The sequence below is a fragment of the Salvelinus alpinus genome, chromosome 37, assembly GCF_045679555.1.
Source record: "Salvelinus alpinus chromosome 37, SLU_Salpinus.1, whole genome shotgun sequence".
Lineage (NCBI taxonomy): Eukaryota > Metazoa > Chordata > Actinopteri > Salmoniformes > Salmonidae > Salvelinus > Salvelinus alpinus.
Genome location: NC_092122.1, coordinates 7,653,828 through 7,671,090, shown reverse-complemented (window position 1 = coordinate 7,671,090; position 17,263 = coordinate 7,653,828). Strand labels below are relative to the sequence as shown.

General features: G+C 44.3%; 1 protein-coding gene across 2 annotated transcripts in view; it reads left to right on the top strand.

Moving 5' to 3' along the window:
• Positions 1-4,382: 4,382 nt before the first annotated feature.
• LOC139565831 (cGMP-inhibited 3',5'-cyclic phosphodiesterase 3A-like) overlaps positions 4,383-17,263 on the top strand; it is an 84,454-nt gene continuing 71,573 nt past the window's right edge. For both annotated transcript variants that reach the window (XM_071386437.1, XM_071386436.1), the window contains exon 1: positions 4,383-5,917. In XM_071386437.1, coding sequence (XP_071242538.1) covers positions 4,997-5,917 — 921 coding nt within the window. In that variant the 5' untranslated portion in view covers positions 4,383-4,996. The remainder of the gene's footprint in view (positions 5,918-17,263) is intronic.

Here is a 17,263-nt window from a genome sequence, read left to right as displayed (position 1 = left end):
AGAGCGAGGGTTGACTGGAGCCAGAGTAACCAGGCCTTCCTCGTCTCATAATGTGTTAAATGACCCCGTGTGACCTTCAGTGCAACGAGCCACTCTCTACACAACTAGCCTGGTTTCCTGAATGCCTTTCTGCTTAAACCAACAATGACTAAAGCCAACACGTGGATAAAGAAGTGGCATCCAGGCTACTAACTACACAACATAGACCACACAGGAGATATAGGTACGTAGCCTCAGGCCTCCCAGAGTCCAACTGTCACGCCCTGACCGTAGATTGCTTTGTATGTTTCTATTTTTTGTTTGGTCAGGGTGTGATGTGGGTGGGCATTCTATGTTTGTATGTCTAGGTTTTGTATTTCTATGTTTTGGCCGGGTATGATTCTTAATCAGGGACAGCTGTCTTTCGTTGTCTCTGATTGAGAACCATACTTAGGTAGCCTGTTTTCCAACTGTTAGTTGTGGGTGGTTATTTTCTGTTTAGTGTTGGTTGCACCTTGCAGAACTGTTTCGGCTATTCTTTTTGTTATTTTGTATTCAGTGTTCAGTCAGTTAAGCGAATAAAGATGAACACGTACCCCGCTGCATTTTGGTCTGACGATTCCTCTTCTTCTTCCGATGAATGCCGTGACAGCAATTTTTATTTTTTATTTAACCTTTATTTAACTAAGCACGTCCGTTAAGAACAAATTCTTATTTACAAACACAGGTCAACCTCGTTTTCAGGAACCACGGTTTAACTCAACCGTGATATGAACTCATTATTGACCCTTAATTAAACCCTGTTATGGTTACGAATCCCTGTCGTTTGGGAAGGCTAAAAATTCACCGGCTATGTTTGGAAAAATACGGGATGTTTTTAGTAGCTTTTTGCTGCATGGATGGAGGAATCTGTATCCCCTCCAAATGCTACACTGTTCCCAGAAATGGGATGTTTGATTTGTTGATCCAGTTGGGCTGGTCGGAGAGGAGTTTGAACTTTGAGCTCTGGCTGATTAGTAGGGGATAATTAGGTTCAAAAGTGGGCTACTATGTGCATCATAACACATGGCACATACGGTTTATCAGTAGAGTTGTACAGTCCCTCCTCTACTCTCTTGTCCTCTTCTGTCCTCTAATATATCCTCCCCTGACTTTTCCTTTTCGTTGCTCTCCTCCACTCTCTTCTAATTTCTTCTTCTCTTCTCCTTTCTTTTCTCTTGCTCTCTTCCCCTCTGATCGTCTCCTCTCTCCACTCCTTTGTTTTCCTGACACAGCTCCATCAATGCCCCCTCCATCCTCCTCTCCTCTCCCAGTAGTCTTCAGGGTGAGCCAGCTCCTCAGATTCCTTGATTCCCATTTGACCACAGGAGTGTGTCTAGAGAGGACAACACGAAGGATCGGGACTAAAGGTTAAGGATTGTTATTATCCCAGCCTCTCCGCTGCCAAGACAGGATTCATGTCAGTACCACTGATGTGCCAGCAGTCAGAATTTAACCCTGTACCAGGTTGGATTCTCCCTGTGCTCAGCCGCTGTATGTCCCACCTGTAATGGGTTTCAGAGTCACGGATTTGGCTCTGGGATACAGTCACAGAAAGGGCAGGATTATTTTTCAAAGCCCCAGTGGATAGCAGGGCATTGGCGGGAGTATCTTGTCTGAATGTTAAACACTCTGTCGCTGTATCTAGGCTTTTTACAGAGGAGTAGCCACCCTTTGCCTTGATGACAGCTTTGCACACTCGTGACAGTCTTGTCCCATCGCTGCGACTCCCGTACGGACTCGGGAGAGGCGAAGGTCGAGAGCCATGCGTCCTCCGAGACACGACCCCGCCAAGCCGCGCTGCTTTTTGACACACTGCTCGCTTAACCCGGAAGCTAGCCGCAATAATGTGTTGGAGGAAACACCGTACAGCTGATGACCAAAGTCAGCGTGCATGCTCTTGTGATTCCACAAGGAGTCACTAGAGCGCAATGGGACAAGGACATCCCAGCCGGCCAAACCTTCCCCTAACCCGGACGACACAGGACCAATTGTATGCCGCCTCATGGGTCTCTCGGTTGCGGCGATACAGCCCGGGATCGATCCCGGATCTGTAGTGGCGCCTCTAGCACTGTGATGCAGTTTCTTAGACTGCTGTGCCACTCGGGAGGCCCTGGAGAAAGGTTACATGGTCCAACAGAGGCAGATAGCGCCGTCCTGCCAAGGTTACAGAGACTGGTCCTACTTTGCAATACATTGACCTTATATAGTAATAACATTGTAATAATGTTATTCGGTATTACCATCTAGGCAACTCTTTGGGTTGGTTTGAAATGGATTTGTCCTACTGCGAAATGGATTTGTCCTACTGCGAAATGGATTTGTCCTACTGCGAAATGGATTTGTCCTACTGCGAAATGGATTTGTCCTACTGCGAAATGGATTTGGTCCTAATTGTGTTGAATGCTAACTATTGTGTCTCATTAACAGGAATGCTGCACCCTTTAAAAAGGGGTCTGCCCTCACCACCACTGAGCAAAGCATGGCAAGACAGAGAGGAGAGGTGCTGCACTCCAACCAGCCAGCTTTACAATAACATTGTAATACCTATGTACGGACAGTGTGTTTCAAGACTGTCTATGAACCATAAACAGATGATTTCAGCCTTCGTGGTAGGGCTCCGGTGTAACACTCATAAAACTAGGCGACCAAAACACTCAGGATAATCACAAAATGTACAGAGGTCTGTCTGTGTGTGCACACCTCCTTGTATGTTCTGATCTGGAGTCAGTCACGTGTTTATTTTAGCTTGGGTACATTAGCGGTGGTCTCTGTTTGACACATCACACTCTCTTCATCTTGGACTGCTCAGAGCTGTTTGCTTTGAGAAAGGGTCCTTGCCATGTGAGATCCATCAGCCTAGGCCTATTCCGTTCTTTTGTCCAATAAACATGTTAAGGTTAAGTTGGAGAGCAGGGCTTTGCCGTTCATTGTTAAACGTCTTTTAGTGTTTTTTGAATAACACCTGAGTGCCAATGTACAATGTTGCCTTTAAAACTAAGCAGGGTTGGTCCTGGTCGGTCCCTGGATGGGAGACCAGATGCTGCTGGAAGTGGTGTTGGCGGACCAGTAGGAGGCACTCTTTCCTCTGGTCTAGAAAAATATCCCAATGCCCCAGGGCAGGGATTGGGGACATTGCCCTGTGTAGGGTGCCGTCTTTTGGATGGGACGTTAAACTGTTGACCTGACTCTCGTGGTCACTAAAGATTCCATGGCACTTATGATTAGAGTAGGGGTGTTAACCCTGGTGCCCTGGTTAAATTCCCATTTTGGCCCTCATACTGTATCATCATAGCCACCTAATCATCCCCAGCTTCCAGTTGGTTCATTCATCTCCCTTCATCTCCCCTGTAACTATTCCCCAGGTTGTTGCTGTAAATGAGAATGTATTCTCAGTCAAATTACCTGTTAAAATAAGGGTTCAATCAATAAATAAAAAGTGCATGTAAGGTCATGCATTAACAAGGTACAATGTGACAACACAGAGCTGGTAGGAAGGGAGGTTGGATGTGTGACCTCTACCTGTGGCATACTGTAAACACAATCTCAAACACCTTTCCTCTCTGAATACACTGCTCCCAAAAGTTGTTCTATTCTACCAAAATATGTGAGGAATTTATATTCCAAATCTAACTTGGGTCCCAAATGGCACTCATTCCCTATATAAAGCACTACTTTTTACTAAATAGGGTGCCATGTATGCCACTTCACAAACCTCAGATCCAGTCTTACATCAATCACATTTATTTATAAAGCCCTTTTTACATCAGCCGATGTCACAGAGTGCTGTACAGAACCCCAGCCTAAAACCCCAAACAGCAAGCAATGCAGATGTAGAAGCATCATGTGAATTGCCCTTCAGTTGCACCTGCCTGGTCTCCTCTTTACTGACAATCGATTTGGCTTACCGTAAAATAATGTGATAAGTTGATAAGAGTGAAAGATAGCCTAATGGTTACCCTTTGAAGTTCATTCCTTTCATGAAATACGGTATGAGAGAAGAGGTGTAAATTGAGCTCATCTTTTTAGGATATGGATTGGATGACGTAGCCCAGCAAGTGAGTTTAATATGCATTATTCAAGGTACACCTTCCATAGAAAAAACGTGGGATCTTCTGCCAGCGGTTTCCAACTGCACTGGGAATCTCACGAGCCATGTTCTACTACCATGACATGGTATTTATTTCCAGCAGAGCCTACAGAAAATGTTATAATTGATGTTCGTGGAAATGGGCCAAATTATTGCAATCATTATCATAATTATAATCAATACCATCACGATCATTATTGCTTTGTTTTGTGACGCCTTTCGAGCCACCGGACCAAGCCGGGGCTCTATTTCATCTCCGTAAAAAAAAAAAAAATACACCAGGAAATCTCTATGTTAACATGATTTACGTCCGCGCAGCAGTGTGCCACGCTTCGGCAAACTCGGCTGCTGTTCCTTCAATAGGAGAGTAGTAGCCTAGCCTATGAAGAGCAGAAGAAACGTGAGGGAGACATAACACCGAGAGAGAAACAGACGGAGCGGCACAAAGGAGAGAGGAGAGTGTTGTGCGGGAGGGCGATATAGAGGGAGATGAGAGGAGATGCAGGCAGTGGCCTAGATGTGCGAATCGCCAAGAGTTGCTCTTTCTGGTTCACTGGATGGAGGCTGCTCCCGCGCAGAGAGGACTAGAGAAAATATGGGGATGTTTTACGCGGTTTGTTGAAGTCTACACAGTGAACCGTTACTTTTTTTCAGTACGTTTGTTAGTTCAATCAATAGTGTTCTGTATTTTTACGTAGTCTACATTGTGTGTGTTTTGGGGAGAAATGGGTCAATAATTTGGAAGCCCCATGCAGTAGCGCACAGTCCCACACACTGCCGCGCGTTATGGCTCTCTCTATCAAACATGGTATGAAAATGCACTGAGCCGTTTACATTTACACACTGCAAATATATAGTTCACGCCGCTTCCTTCGCTCCCCCTATGTGATGGCGATGGAAGTGGAAGCTGACAGTGGCAGAGGTATATCAAGGAGGGCTCATGAGAAATGCCCGCGGGCGGTGGAGCGCAACGGCTATGTGAAAACATGTGTCACTCCTCTGTATCAGGACGCAGGCTGCCAGTCGTGGCTGAGACTCGCAGAAATATGGAGTTCCCGGAGACTGTCCTCCGCAGTGTGTGTGGGCTCTGTCTCGGTTATTCTCGCTTTGCTGGTCAGATTGGTTGACTGGGACGTGGAGCAGCAGAGTTGCGGCAGTAACAGAGAGAATAACGGCGAGTCTGGATCTCTAGTTCATTTCGTGGCGAGCTGTGTGGTGGAACTGTTGTTGAACGTATGGTACCTGGTGTCCCCTGTCTTCACTCTCGTATGTGCCTTCTTTTGGGTTGGCTTGTACCTGATCCGCTGCGGGGTTCTGATCCGGACCGCGGTGTTTCTGTTGGCAGTGTGTCACTTGGGCGAAGCCGCGGCGCAGTCTCTCCTGCACGGTGCGGAGGACCAGTTGCTGTCGTTTACCGCCACCGTGGTGGTTCTGTCCTGTCTAGCCGGCGGGGCGCTGATGGTGGTCAGGCTCGGACAGGGGGTTTCCGTCATCGTCTTCATCAGCATCATCAGGACTGTGTCTCTCGTCTCCCTCAACAAGGTCCGGGCCAGCTGGAGACCCTACCTGGCGTACCTGGTAGGAGTGCTGGGGGTCCTGCTAGCGAGGTATGCTGACCGGCTCCTGACGGGCTCAGGGCCACTCGGGGCGGGTTGTAGCTACGTGACAGCGGGGAAGGAAGATAATATCATTCCCGTGTTTAAAAGACGACGGAGGTCCAGTTCGGTGGTCTCTTCAGACATGGCGCACAGTCACAGCAACAGCAAGTCCCACCGAAGGACCTCGCTCCCATGCATTCCACGGGAACAGGTAAAAGCTTAGCTATAATTTGAATGTTTGGCTTTTTTTTTAGGGCAAGGGAATGGCACAAAAATGTGCCCACAATTAACACATTGTGCCCGAATGTATTATTATTATTATGATTATGATTATTGTTATTATTATTAGGCCTATTATTATTACATTAGACGGGTCCTTTGAATTACTTTGCGGGATGCCTCAAAGCTCAGCTTCTTCTCCGACACATATTCCTATAGGCTACTCTGAATATAGAACACGTGTGTTAACTTGTGCCGATTCTATCATGGGCACTTTATCTACGCTATTAAAGGGAAATACTCTCTGCATGCACGTTCCAACCCCTTTTCCCTTTCCCGTTCTATTTTAAAGTAGGCCACTGTTCAAATGGCAACTATGTGTTTGTGCTTTTGATAAACAACTGTATACCACTGTCCAGTGGTCAGTATAGTGTATATACTGTGTGTCCAGTCCCTCCATCTAGTGAAGGATTGCTTTGCCCTTCAGGTAGTAAGTCATACCAGGGTGGGGCACCTGAGACAGAGTCAGGGCTGATAACCAGCCCTCAAACCCGGCCTTTTGTTTGACCTGGCCGGGTGGCTGTGGGTCGGAGGAAAGGCTTTCACGTCAGCTCACACCAATTTGAAAAGGTTATCAGTAGTTGGAGACTGATATCAAACACATTTCCCCATGGTTTACAGTAATTCATGTGTTTTTTATACGGTGGTTACCGGGAATTGCATTCTACAGACCGGCTTGAATGTGGCTTAAATGGATAAGAAATTAATCTTAAATGTGAAGGTACACATTCTAGAGTAGCTTTTTATTGTATTCAAGTGCATTTACTGACCTTGCCTATTGTTTTATTCGGCCTCGTGCTTGGTTTATTTTATGTCTAAGGACACTGTGTATCCTGAGAAGGGTTTCCTGTCTTTAAGGACAGATTTTGTGCAATGTTGGACTTTCTTTTGTATCTCCTGATGTCTTTTCTCATCATTGAATTGCAATCCAAAGTTAGTACAGCTGCTACATTTTAGGTGCAGATGTACAAGTGTTATGCATGGGGCTCCCCAAGTATACAGCCTTTATAAGCTGTACAACAGAGAAGACATGCTGTACTGCTGGCAACGTTTTTTATCCTCCTCAGCATGTATGAGGTGAATGAACACATCCATATGAAGCTGAGGTACTCTAGTATGTCAACCAGACCTGTGGGTAGTGTTCATAATGCATCATCTCAACGGTGATTTCTTCAACAAAGTGAATCAACAACGACTGATCTCTGTCATGCAACACCCTTCACTCGTAAACGTTAGATTTGTTGTCCCTGATCCTCAAGGGTAAACTTTCACAACAGCTCTACCTCCTCCATACCTTCTCAGTAGTTACTACTGTGTTGCCTCCCATGGAAGTTACGCCCTCTAGTGATAGATTAGAATAAAACAAAAATAAAAAGGTATCCAAGTTGAGATAATATCCAAGCAGACGTTTTGTGTTGGCAGAAGGCATGTCACACTATTAAAGATGGGATACTGGACTCTCCAAAAGGTTTCAACTTTATTTGTCCCAGAGGGCAATTGGTTTTGCAGCAAAGGAGCATAAAAAACAACATTGAACATATAAAATCCACATGGATATCCACAAGGATAGTGCACATTGTACTCTGGACTAGCACGCTGTCTAAACTCTTGAATATAATGACTTATTTTTAAATAAGAGGCCCTAGCTGGCCCATAGCTTCATACAGATGTTTAATGCAACTTGTTTAGGCCATGTGTTTTGGTGTTGACTGTTGAGTGACTTTGGGCACATCCCTTTTGAACTGTACATTGTGTTAGTGCTGGGTCATCTGATCAAATCGTGTTCAATGATGCTGACCAACCTCACTAACAACACACAACGACACGAGGTCTGACAAATTGTCCCCCCTCTCTCAGAGTACTTGGTTACGGGAGCTTTGATACTCAAGAGGCCTTGCGATTGGTCAGGGTGAGTGCTGTGCGGAGCGGCAGGCCAGGCAGCATGTCCTGTCCTCCACAGGCGTTTCCTTGAAGGGAGTTGCATAAGCCTCTTGAGAGAGAAGGCTAGCTACACCAGGAGAGGCTCGCTGGCTGAATCAAAACAAGTCTGTCTGTAAAACAGGGCCTGATCGCCGGTCAGCAGAGTATGTGCTGTACAGTATGGGAAATTATCAAATGTCACCTATGATGGTAGGACATTATTCTGTATTCTCCATAGTGAATGGCTTTTTAGTGCAATACAAATAGAATAGGGTATAATTTTAGAAGCAGCCTTTCGTTTTTCCTAAGGATAAAAAAATAACTAATCTCGTTTTGTGTGTGCGTGCATGCGTGCTTGTGTGCGTGTGTGCTTGCGTGTGTGTGTGTGTTTGTGTCTAGCTCTCCTCTGGGTGCAGTTCTCGCTCAACTCAGAGAAGCATAGATTTTCATAAACCTGCCCTCCTGCAGTATTTATGAGCCAGCCTCTGCTGACTGCCTGCCAGAATGTGTTCTTGCTTTACATTGCAGCATCAAACAGCCCCAAGAAGTCCTCCACTGCTACTTCAAACTTTCCTGTCGCCATTGTTTTGCTCTCTGTAGCCATAATGTCACGTTTACAATGTGTTTATAAATGTGTAAGGTATGCTTTATGAACATTCAGTTCTTAGTAAATCATTACCATCTGTATAATATAGCATGTATAGTTTGAGGAAGATATTGTAATGTCAGATGAAACCGTTTCAGATAGATTACTGGTTCATAAATAGCTTTTTAATGAATTTCTGGGGGATTTCTTAGAACGTTAGAGCACTTCCAATAACATATCATGATATACATTTCTTTTTAGACAGTATGAGTAGCTCTGCGGTAGCGCTGCAGTGGACTAGCTAGCTGCAAAAACTGTTTGTATTTCAGCAGAGGCTTCTAGAGGGATATGATTCGAGGAAATAGCCTTTTCTAGTGAGTTTGGGGCTGATTCAATCCAAACTTTGGCTCAGGAATAGAGAAGTTGTAAATTGGACATTTAAAAAAGCAATTTCATATGAGATTAGTTTATGCCTTGGTTCTCCTTCTCATTTTCCCTATCCACACACACAAGAGGACTGTATATTATACAATGCCATACATTATAACAATGCTTCTGCTAAAATAGTTGAATGCTTGAAAAAGAGTTGGGGAATGGGTCTCCAATAGTCCAAACAGTTCTGAATTTTGTTCAATTTTCGAACTGTATATTACCTAATTATCAAACGTCTTAATATTTCTATGCCACAGCGAGAGAGAGAGAGGGAATGACAGAGAGAGAGAGAATGACAGATAGAGAGAGAAAGGAAAGAGAGAGAGGGTGTGATTTAGTTAAATTTGAAGGAGAAAAGGGTGCAGCAAGAATCTATTTGAGGGAAACCCTATTCTCTCAATGACGCACATTCATTCCCACAGAGACCCGCCACATTATGCTCTGTGCCATAGATTCCTGAATTTCTGTGCCACTGATACAAGGTTAGTAGGCTGGACTATTCTATCTGCCCTCATAGGTTTAGACTATTGTTCCCAAAAGGGCCTGGATCATGTACAGATGTAGGATCTTAATTTAATCACCCTGTTGCAGGAGAACTGCAATGTAAAGCTTGTAGTGTATTTGAGGTTTTAAAAGGCTTCTGAAGTTTGTAATTCCCACTTTGAAATTTCAGACTTGATTTTCCCTTAAGAAAAATGTATCAACCCCTACAAAAATGTAGATGAATTATAATCCACATAATAATTCACATTTCCTGTTGATGCAGGATTATTTTCATGCTGTTGCAAGCTGGCTCAAATTAAGATCCTACATCTGTACAAAAACAGATTAACTTGGAACCGGTTTGTACTTAACATAGTGGCTTGTTGTGTGTGTGTCGCAGCTAGGCCCCTCACTCACAACCAAAATGAGGTTGGCCGTGCCGAGCTTGTGTGTGTGCTTGTGTGTGTGTTGAGCATATTCCTCTACATGTTGTCATAGTGTATATTCACCTGTTTTCATCTTGTCGGAAGCAGAGAGGGTGTCATTTCCACCTGACGACGAGACAAGCCGAATGTTGACTTTATTAGTCTGCCTAGCCCTCTCTGTTTAATTGAGCTTGTCTGTGTGTGAATGGACAGAGGGATCTTTTACGCACACTCACTCACTCACACGCACTCACAAGCTCAGCACGGCCAACCTTATTTTGGTTGTGAGTGAGAGGGGCCTAGCTGAGACTGTGAGAGGGTGTCCGAGGAATGTGTAGCTTCAGCTGGATGATGGGGCCGCTGGCTGCCAAACCTCATTCATTTAAAAAACCCAGCGCTGCACAGCGACCCGAGTCTCAGAGAACAGCATCACCAGAACATGGTCCTGAAGAGGAAGAATCATCACCAGAACATGGTCCTGAAGAGGAAGAGAGACGGAGAGGCTGAGGTAGGGAGGTAGAGAGAGATGCAGGGGAAGAAGGGAGTGGGAGGGAGAAGCAAAGAGAGAGAGAGGGGGAGATGCAGAGAGGGAGAAAAGAGGGAGCAACAGAGGAAGATGTAGATTGATAGATAGAGAGGCAGGGGTAAAGGGTAGGAGAGGTAGAGAAAGAAAGACGGAGAGCAAGCGAAGAGAGCCGTGCCCCTATGTCACCAGGTGTGCAGCTGTAGCTCTTATGAAGAAAAAATAATGAATGGACTGCCTCATTCTGACCAGAGGTAGGTGGAGAAGGAGGGAGGGAGGAATGGAGGGCAGAGAGCAAGTGAGGAAGAGAAGGATGGGGATGGAGAGTGGTGAAAGACATAAGAGAGATGGAGAGAAATGAAGGAGGGAGAACAGTTTCCTGCCAAGTCTACCAAATATGTCAGTCGTAACAGGACAACAGCCTAGCTGGCCTGTGAAACCTCACCACTGTTCTTATAAACACACCACAGCACCGCTCTGCTCACTAAAACACTAACAGACACATCGTTCAAATACTAACACACACTCACTCCAAACACTAAAACATTTCTACAGTTTCTGCCGCGGCTGCCAAGACAGTGTCTCCTATATAGACAATGGTTCTTTTCCATGTACTTGTTTTTTTCTATCCAGTACCTGAAGGTACATTAGGATTTAAGTTGTTTTCTCTTTCCATTCACTAGTGAAACATAGCAGATGCCTGTATAGTCTCACAGTAGCCTATGAAAAGCCAGTACTGTGTCTGGAGTTAGAGACCAGAGTCATCCCAAAGAGAAATTCTGCCTCCGGTTGTCAAAGTCTGACTTATCCTCCTCATTAGGAGTTCATTATCAGACTCACGTCAACATCACTCACATGTGAAACAGGAGGGATGGGATGTGTCTGTATGCTTGCCTGGGCAGCCAAGCATATGTATGTATTCATGCATGATTGTGAAGGCACGTTTGTGTGTGTGTCCACATATGTGTGCGTCAGTACCATACTGGTTTGTCCACATACCGGTATGTGTGTGCCTATGCAAGGTGTGCCCGCATGTGGATGTGTTTGTGTGTGTGTTTGTGCATCTGTGTGCGTTTCTGAGAATTTGTGTGTGTACGTGTGTACCAGCGAGAGAGAGAGAGAGAAAGCTTGAGCCCCAACTCTAGCTGACTAGCTGTAGCTGTAGGGCTGCTAAGCCCACTGCTGAGAGGCAGCTTGTTATTTTAACCTGGACTGGCCGCTGCCCAGCTCCCTTCTCCCCCGCTCCCTGCTCCCTGCCCTCCTCCTCTCTCCCCTGCAACTCACTCCCTGCTCCCAACTTCCTACTCCCCTCACCCTGCTCCCGGCTAGCCTCTCCTCTCTCCTCTCTCCCCTCAACGCGCTCTCCTCTCCCCTCTCCCCATATACAGAGTGGCTACCCTGCTGGCCAGCCATATGAGCCCCTGGCCCCAGACAAGGAGCGTACTGTTACCCACTCAATGGTGTGTTTTAGTTTGAAAATATGCCCAGGCAGATGGGGAGGGGGGGGGGAAGAAAGCCAGCCTTTAACAGAAACCAGGTCTGTACATCTGTCTGTTTGTCCGTCTGAAAACGAGTGAGCGCCAGGGAGAGCGAGGGAGAGGCTAGAGAGAAAAAGGTTGAAGGATTTTGGTGCAGGGTTTGTTTTCCCTGAGTCTATTTTAATTAGAGAGAGAAGTGGGCTAAATGCCGTGCAACACAGCACAGCACAATGCCATGTTCAGGAGGAGAGGCGTGGAGGAGTCTCAGTCAGCATACAAGGAGGTGTACTGCTGCATGGTCAGATATTTTGTTTTTTGAAAGAAGGGAAGTTTATTAAAATAATTATGTAAAGGGTGTTTTTATCAGTTCATTGGAGAGAACAGCCAGCCAGCCAATGTGATCAATTGTGTGAATTCGATTAATCATAAGTGTAATGAGAAAATATGCTACATTTCTCAAAATGTCTACAATAGCGTCCTGTTATAAGAAATGGATGGCTCAAGCCCCTGTAGCAGCAGCATTGGAGAACTGTCCTTGAGGAGCCTTCCAGATGACCACAGTCCTCATAAACCATGTATGAGTCCTCATAAACCACGGAGGAGTCCTCATAAACCATAGCTCCTGTCCACAGGTCACGTCACTGTGGTTGATTACCATGGCCTAGTTGAGCATGCAGCGTTACTGTGTTCGGTGTGTGTGTGTTTGAGAGATGAGTGTTTATAAATGTTCATACTGTTTAACCAGGTCCTTGTTGTAGAATGTAATTATTTCTCAATGGCTTACCTGTCCATATAAAGGTATGAAAAATTAACATTACAGATTGCTGTTGCTTCGGAATAGAATCTCATACAATTGAGCTTTCTGTGGACCAAGAGGGTTCCAGGCTAGCCCTCTGAGTCGCCCAATGCTTCTGCGCTGTCATCAGTCTGCTGGGCTGCAGTGTCCTCCCTGCCCCCTGCCTCCCTCCCTGCCTCCTCTAAGGCTCCACAGTGCCTGGTGCTGTGGTTGTCTATCAGATAATTGCCAGCGTAATTGCATCACATGCAGCTGGTAGTGTTTTTCACTTCTATTACTCTCCTTGCTTGTGTAATGCTGCTTTTACGCACAACACAATGGAGACGTGCGCAATGCAGTGAATTGCACGAAGCCGTCTGTTCCTGGAGCCAAAGAGAGCCTGCTGCTGGATCACACTAGGTTGGATCAGATCTTTATCCTGAGAAATGGGTCTGGGATTGGATAGGGACAGTAGGCTACTTGCCTGTTTCTGCTTAAGCCAAGAAGTTGTTGTCTTGTTTTGGCAAGGCAACAATGTACTAGTATTGGATGCAGATGTCTTGGAACTATTAATGAGTCATAAGTTAGCTCAGCTTAGCTCAGCTTGTATGGATGAAGGGATATTGCTCAGATGCATCATGTTAAAAACATTCAATAGTATATAGGTCAACTTTGTGATGGAACGGAAGCTGTTTTGGACCTGGATATCTTTAAGGTCATGGGTTCTAACTATTTATGTAGAAGCAAAATGGTATACAGTGCACTCCAAAAATATTCAGACCCCCTTGACTTTTTCCGCATTTTGCTACATTACAGCCTTATTCTAAAATGTATGAGTTCTTTTCCCTCATCAATCTATACACAATAGCCCATAATGACAAAGCAAAAACAGGTTTGAAGAAATTGCTGCTAATTTATAAAAAAACAAGAAGTTGAAATATCACATTTACATAAGCGTTCAGACCCTTTACTCAGAACTTTGTTGAAGCACCTTTGGCAGCGATTACAGCCTCGAGTCTTCTTGGGTATGACGCTACAAGCTTGATACACCTTTTTTGGGGGAGTTTGTCCCATTCTTCTCTGCAGATCCTCTCAAGCTTTGAAAGATTGGATGGGGAGTGTCACTGCACAGCTATTTTCAGGTCTCTCCAGAGATGTTAAATCGGGTTCGAGTCTGGGCTCTGGCTGGGGCACTAAAGGACATTCAGAGACTTGTCCCAAAGCCACTCCTGCGTTGTCTCGGCTGTGTGCTTATGTTCGTTGTTCTGTTGGAAGGTGAACCTTCATCCAAGTCTGAGGTCCTGCTCTGCTCTGGAGCAGGTTTTCATCAAGGTTCTCTCTATACTTTGCTCCGTTCATCTTTCCCTCAACCCTGACTAGTCTCCCAGTTGCTGGCACTGAAAAACATCCCCAAAGCGTGATGTGGCCACCACCATGCTTCACCGTAGGGATGGTGCCAGATTTCCTCCAGATGTGACGCTTGGCATTCAGGCCAAAGAGTTCAATCTTGGTTTCATCAGACCAGAGAATCTTGTTTCGCATGTCTGAGAGTCTTTAGGGGCCTTTTAGCAAACTCCAAGTGGGCTGTCATGTGCCTTTTACTGAGGAGTGGCTTCTGTCTGGCCACTCTACCATAAAGGCCTGATTGGTGGAGTACTGCAGAGATGGTTGTCCTTCTGGAAGATTCTCTTATCTCCACAGAGGGACTCTGGAGCTCTGTCAGAGTGACCATCGGGTTCTTGGTCACCTCCCTGACCAAGGCCCTTCTCCCCTGATTGCTTAGTTTGGCCAGGCGGCCAGCTCTAGGAAGAGTCTTGGTGGTTCCAAACTTCTTCCAATTAAGAATGATGGAGGCCACTGTGTTCTTGGGGACCTTCAATGCTGCAGAACGTTTTTGGTACCCTTCCCCAGATCTGTGCCTAGACACAATCCTGTCTCTGAGCTAAACGGACATTTCTTTCGACCTTATGGCTTGGTTTTTGCTCTGACATGCTCTGTCAACTGTGGAACCTTATATAAACAGGTGTGTGCCTTTCCAAATCATGTCCAATCAATAGAATTTTCCACAGGTAGACTCCAATGAAGATGTAGAAACATCTCAAGGATGATCATTAAATATATATTTTCATAAAAATCGGTAATCGGCATTTTTGGACGCCGATTATGGCCGATTACATTGCAATCCACGAGGAGACTGCGTGGCAGGCTGACCACCTGTTACGCGAGTGCAGCAAGGAGCCAAGGTAAGTTGCTAGCTAGCATTAAACTTATCTTATAAAAAACAATCAATCTTCACATAATCACTAGTTAACTACACATGGTTGATGAAATTACTAGTATAACTAGCTTGTCCTACGTTGCATATAATCAATGCGGTGCCTGTTAATTTATCATCGAATCACAGCCTTCTTCGCCAAACGGGTGATGATTTTATGAAAGCACATTCGTGAAAAAAGCACTATTGTCACACCAATGTACCTAACCATAAACATCAATGCCTTTCTTAAAATCAATACACAAGTATATTTTTTTAAACCTGCATTTTTAGCTAAAAGAATTTCATGTTAGCAGGCAATATTAAGTAGGGAAATTGTGTCACTTCTCTTGCGTTCACTGCAAGCAGAGTCAGGGTATATGCAGCAGTTTGGGCCGTCTGGCTCGTTGCGAACTGTGTGAAGAAAATTTCTTCCTATTGAAGACCGTAATTAATTTGCCAGAATTTTACATAATTATGACATAACATTGAAGGTTGTGCAATGTAACAGCAATATTTAGACTTCGGTTCCATATTTCACTGAAAGAATAAACATTTTGTTTTCGAAATGATAGTTTCCAGATTTGACCATATTAATGACCTAATGCTCGTATTTCTGTGTGTTTATTATATTATAATTAAGTCTATGATTTGATATTTGATAGAGCAGTCTGACTGAGCGGTGGTAGGCAGCAGCAGGCTCATAAGCATTCATTCAAACAGCACTTTCCTGCGTTTGCCAGCAGCTCTTTGCAATGCTTGAAGCACAGCGCTGTTTATGTCTTCAACCCTATCAACTCCCGAGATTAGGCTGGCAATACTATAGCGCCCATAAGAACATCCAATAGTCAAAGGTATATGAAATACAAATGGTGTAGAGAGAAATAGTCCTATAATTCCTATAATAACTACAACCTAAAACTTCTTATCTGGGAATATTGAAGACTTGTGTTAAAAGGAACCACCAGCTTTCATATGTTCTCATATTCTGAGCAAGGAACTTAAATGTTAGCTTTTTTACATGGCACATATTGCACTTTTACTTTCTTCTCCAACACTGTGTTTTTGCATTATTTAAACCAAATTGAACATGTTTCATTATTTATTTGAGACTAAATTGATTCAGTATTGTTGTAATTGTCATTATTATATATAAAATATAGGGTTCTATATAAATATATAAATAAAAATCGGACGATTAATTGGTATCGGCTTTTTTTGGTCTTCCAATAATCGGTATCTGTATCGGCGTTGAAAAATCACAACCGTTCGACCTCTACTTCAGAAAGTATTCATACCCCTTGACTTATTCTTGTATTGAAAATTAAATACAGAAATATTGAATTAGATCACTTTTGGCAGTGATTACAGCTGTGAGTCTTTCTGGGTAAGTCTCTAAGAGCTTTGCACACCTGGATTGTACAATATTTGCACATTATTCTATTAAACGCTCTGTCAAGTTGGTTGTTGATCATTGCTCGACAGCCATTTTCAAGTCTTGCCATAGATTTTCAAGCCAATTTAAGTCAAAACTGTAACTAGGCCACTCAGGAACATTCAATGTCATCTTGGTAAGCGACTCGAGTGTATATTTAGCCTTGTGTTTTAGGTTATTGTCCTGCTAAAAGGGGAATTCATCTCCCAGTGTCTGGTGGAAAGCAGACTGAACCAGGTTTTCCTCTAGGATTTTGCTTCTGCTTAGCTCTATTCCGCTTCTTTTTATCCAAAAAACTCCCTAGTCTTTTCCAATGACAAATATACCCATAACAAGATGCAGCCACCACCATGCTTGAAAATATGAAGAGTGGTACTCAGTGATGTGTTGTGTTGGATTTGCCCCAAACATAACGCTCTGTGTTCAGGACATAAAGTTAATTTCTTTGCCACATTCTTTGCAGTTTTACTTGAGTGCCTTATTGCAAACAGGATGCATGTTTTGGAATATTTTTAATCTATACAGGCTTCTTTCTTTTCACTCTGTCATTTAGGTTAGTATTGTGGAGTAACTGCAATGTTGTTGATCCATCCTCCTATCACAGCCATTCAATTCTGTAACTGTTTTAGTGGTGAAATCCCTGAGCGGATTCCTTCCTCTCCGGCAACTGAGTTAGGAAGGACGCCTGTATTCATGTAGTGACTGGGTGTATTGATACACCATCCAAAGTGTAATTAATAACTTCACCATACTCAAAGGGATATTCAATGTCTGCTTTTATTATTTTAACCCATCTACCAATAGGTGCCCTTCTTTGTGAGGCATTGGAAAACATTCCTGGTCTTTGTAGTTGAATCTGTGTTTGAAATTCACTGCTCGACTGAGGGTCCTTACAGATAATTGTATGTGTGGGGTACAGAGATGAGGTAGTCATGGTCATATTATTGCACACAGAGTGAGTCCATGC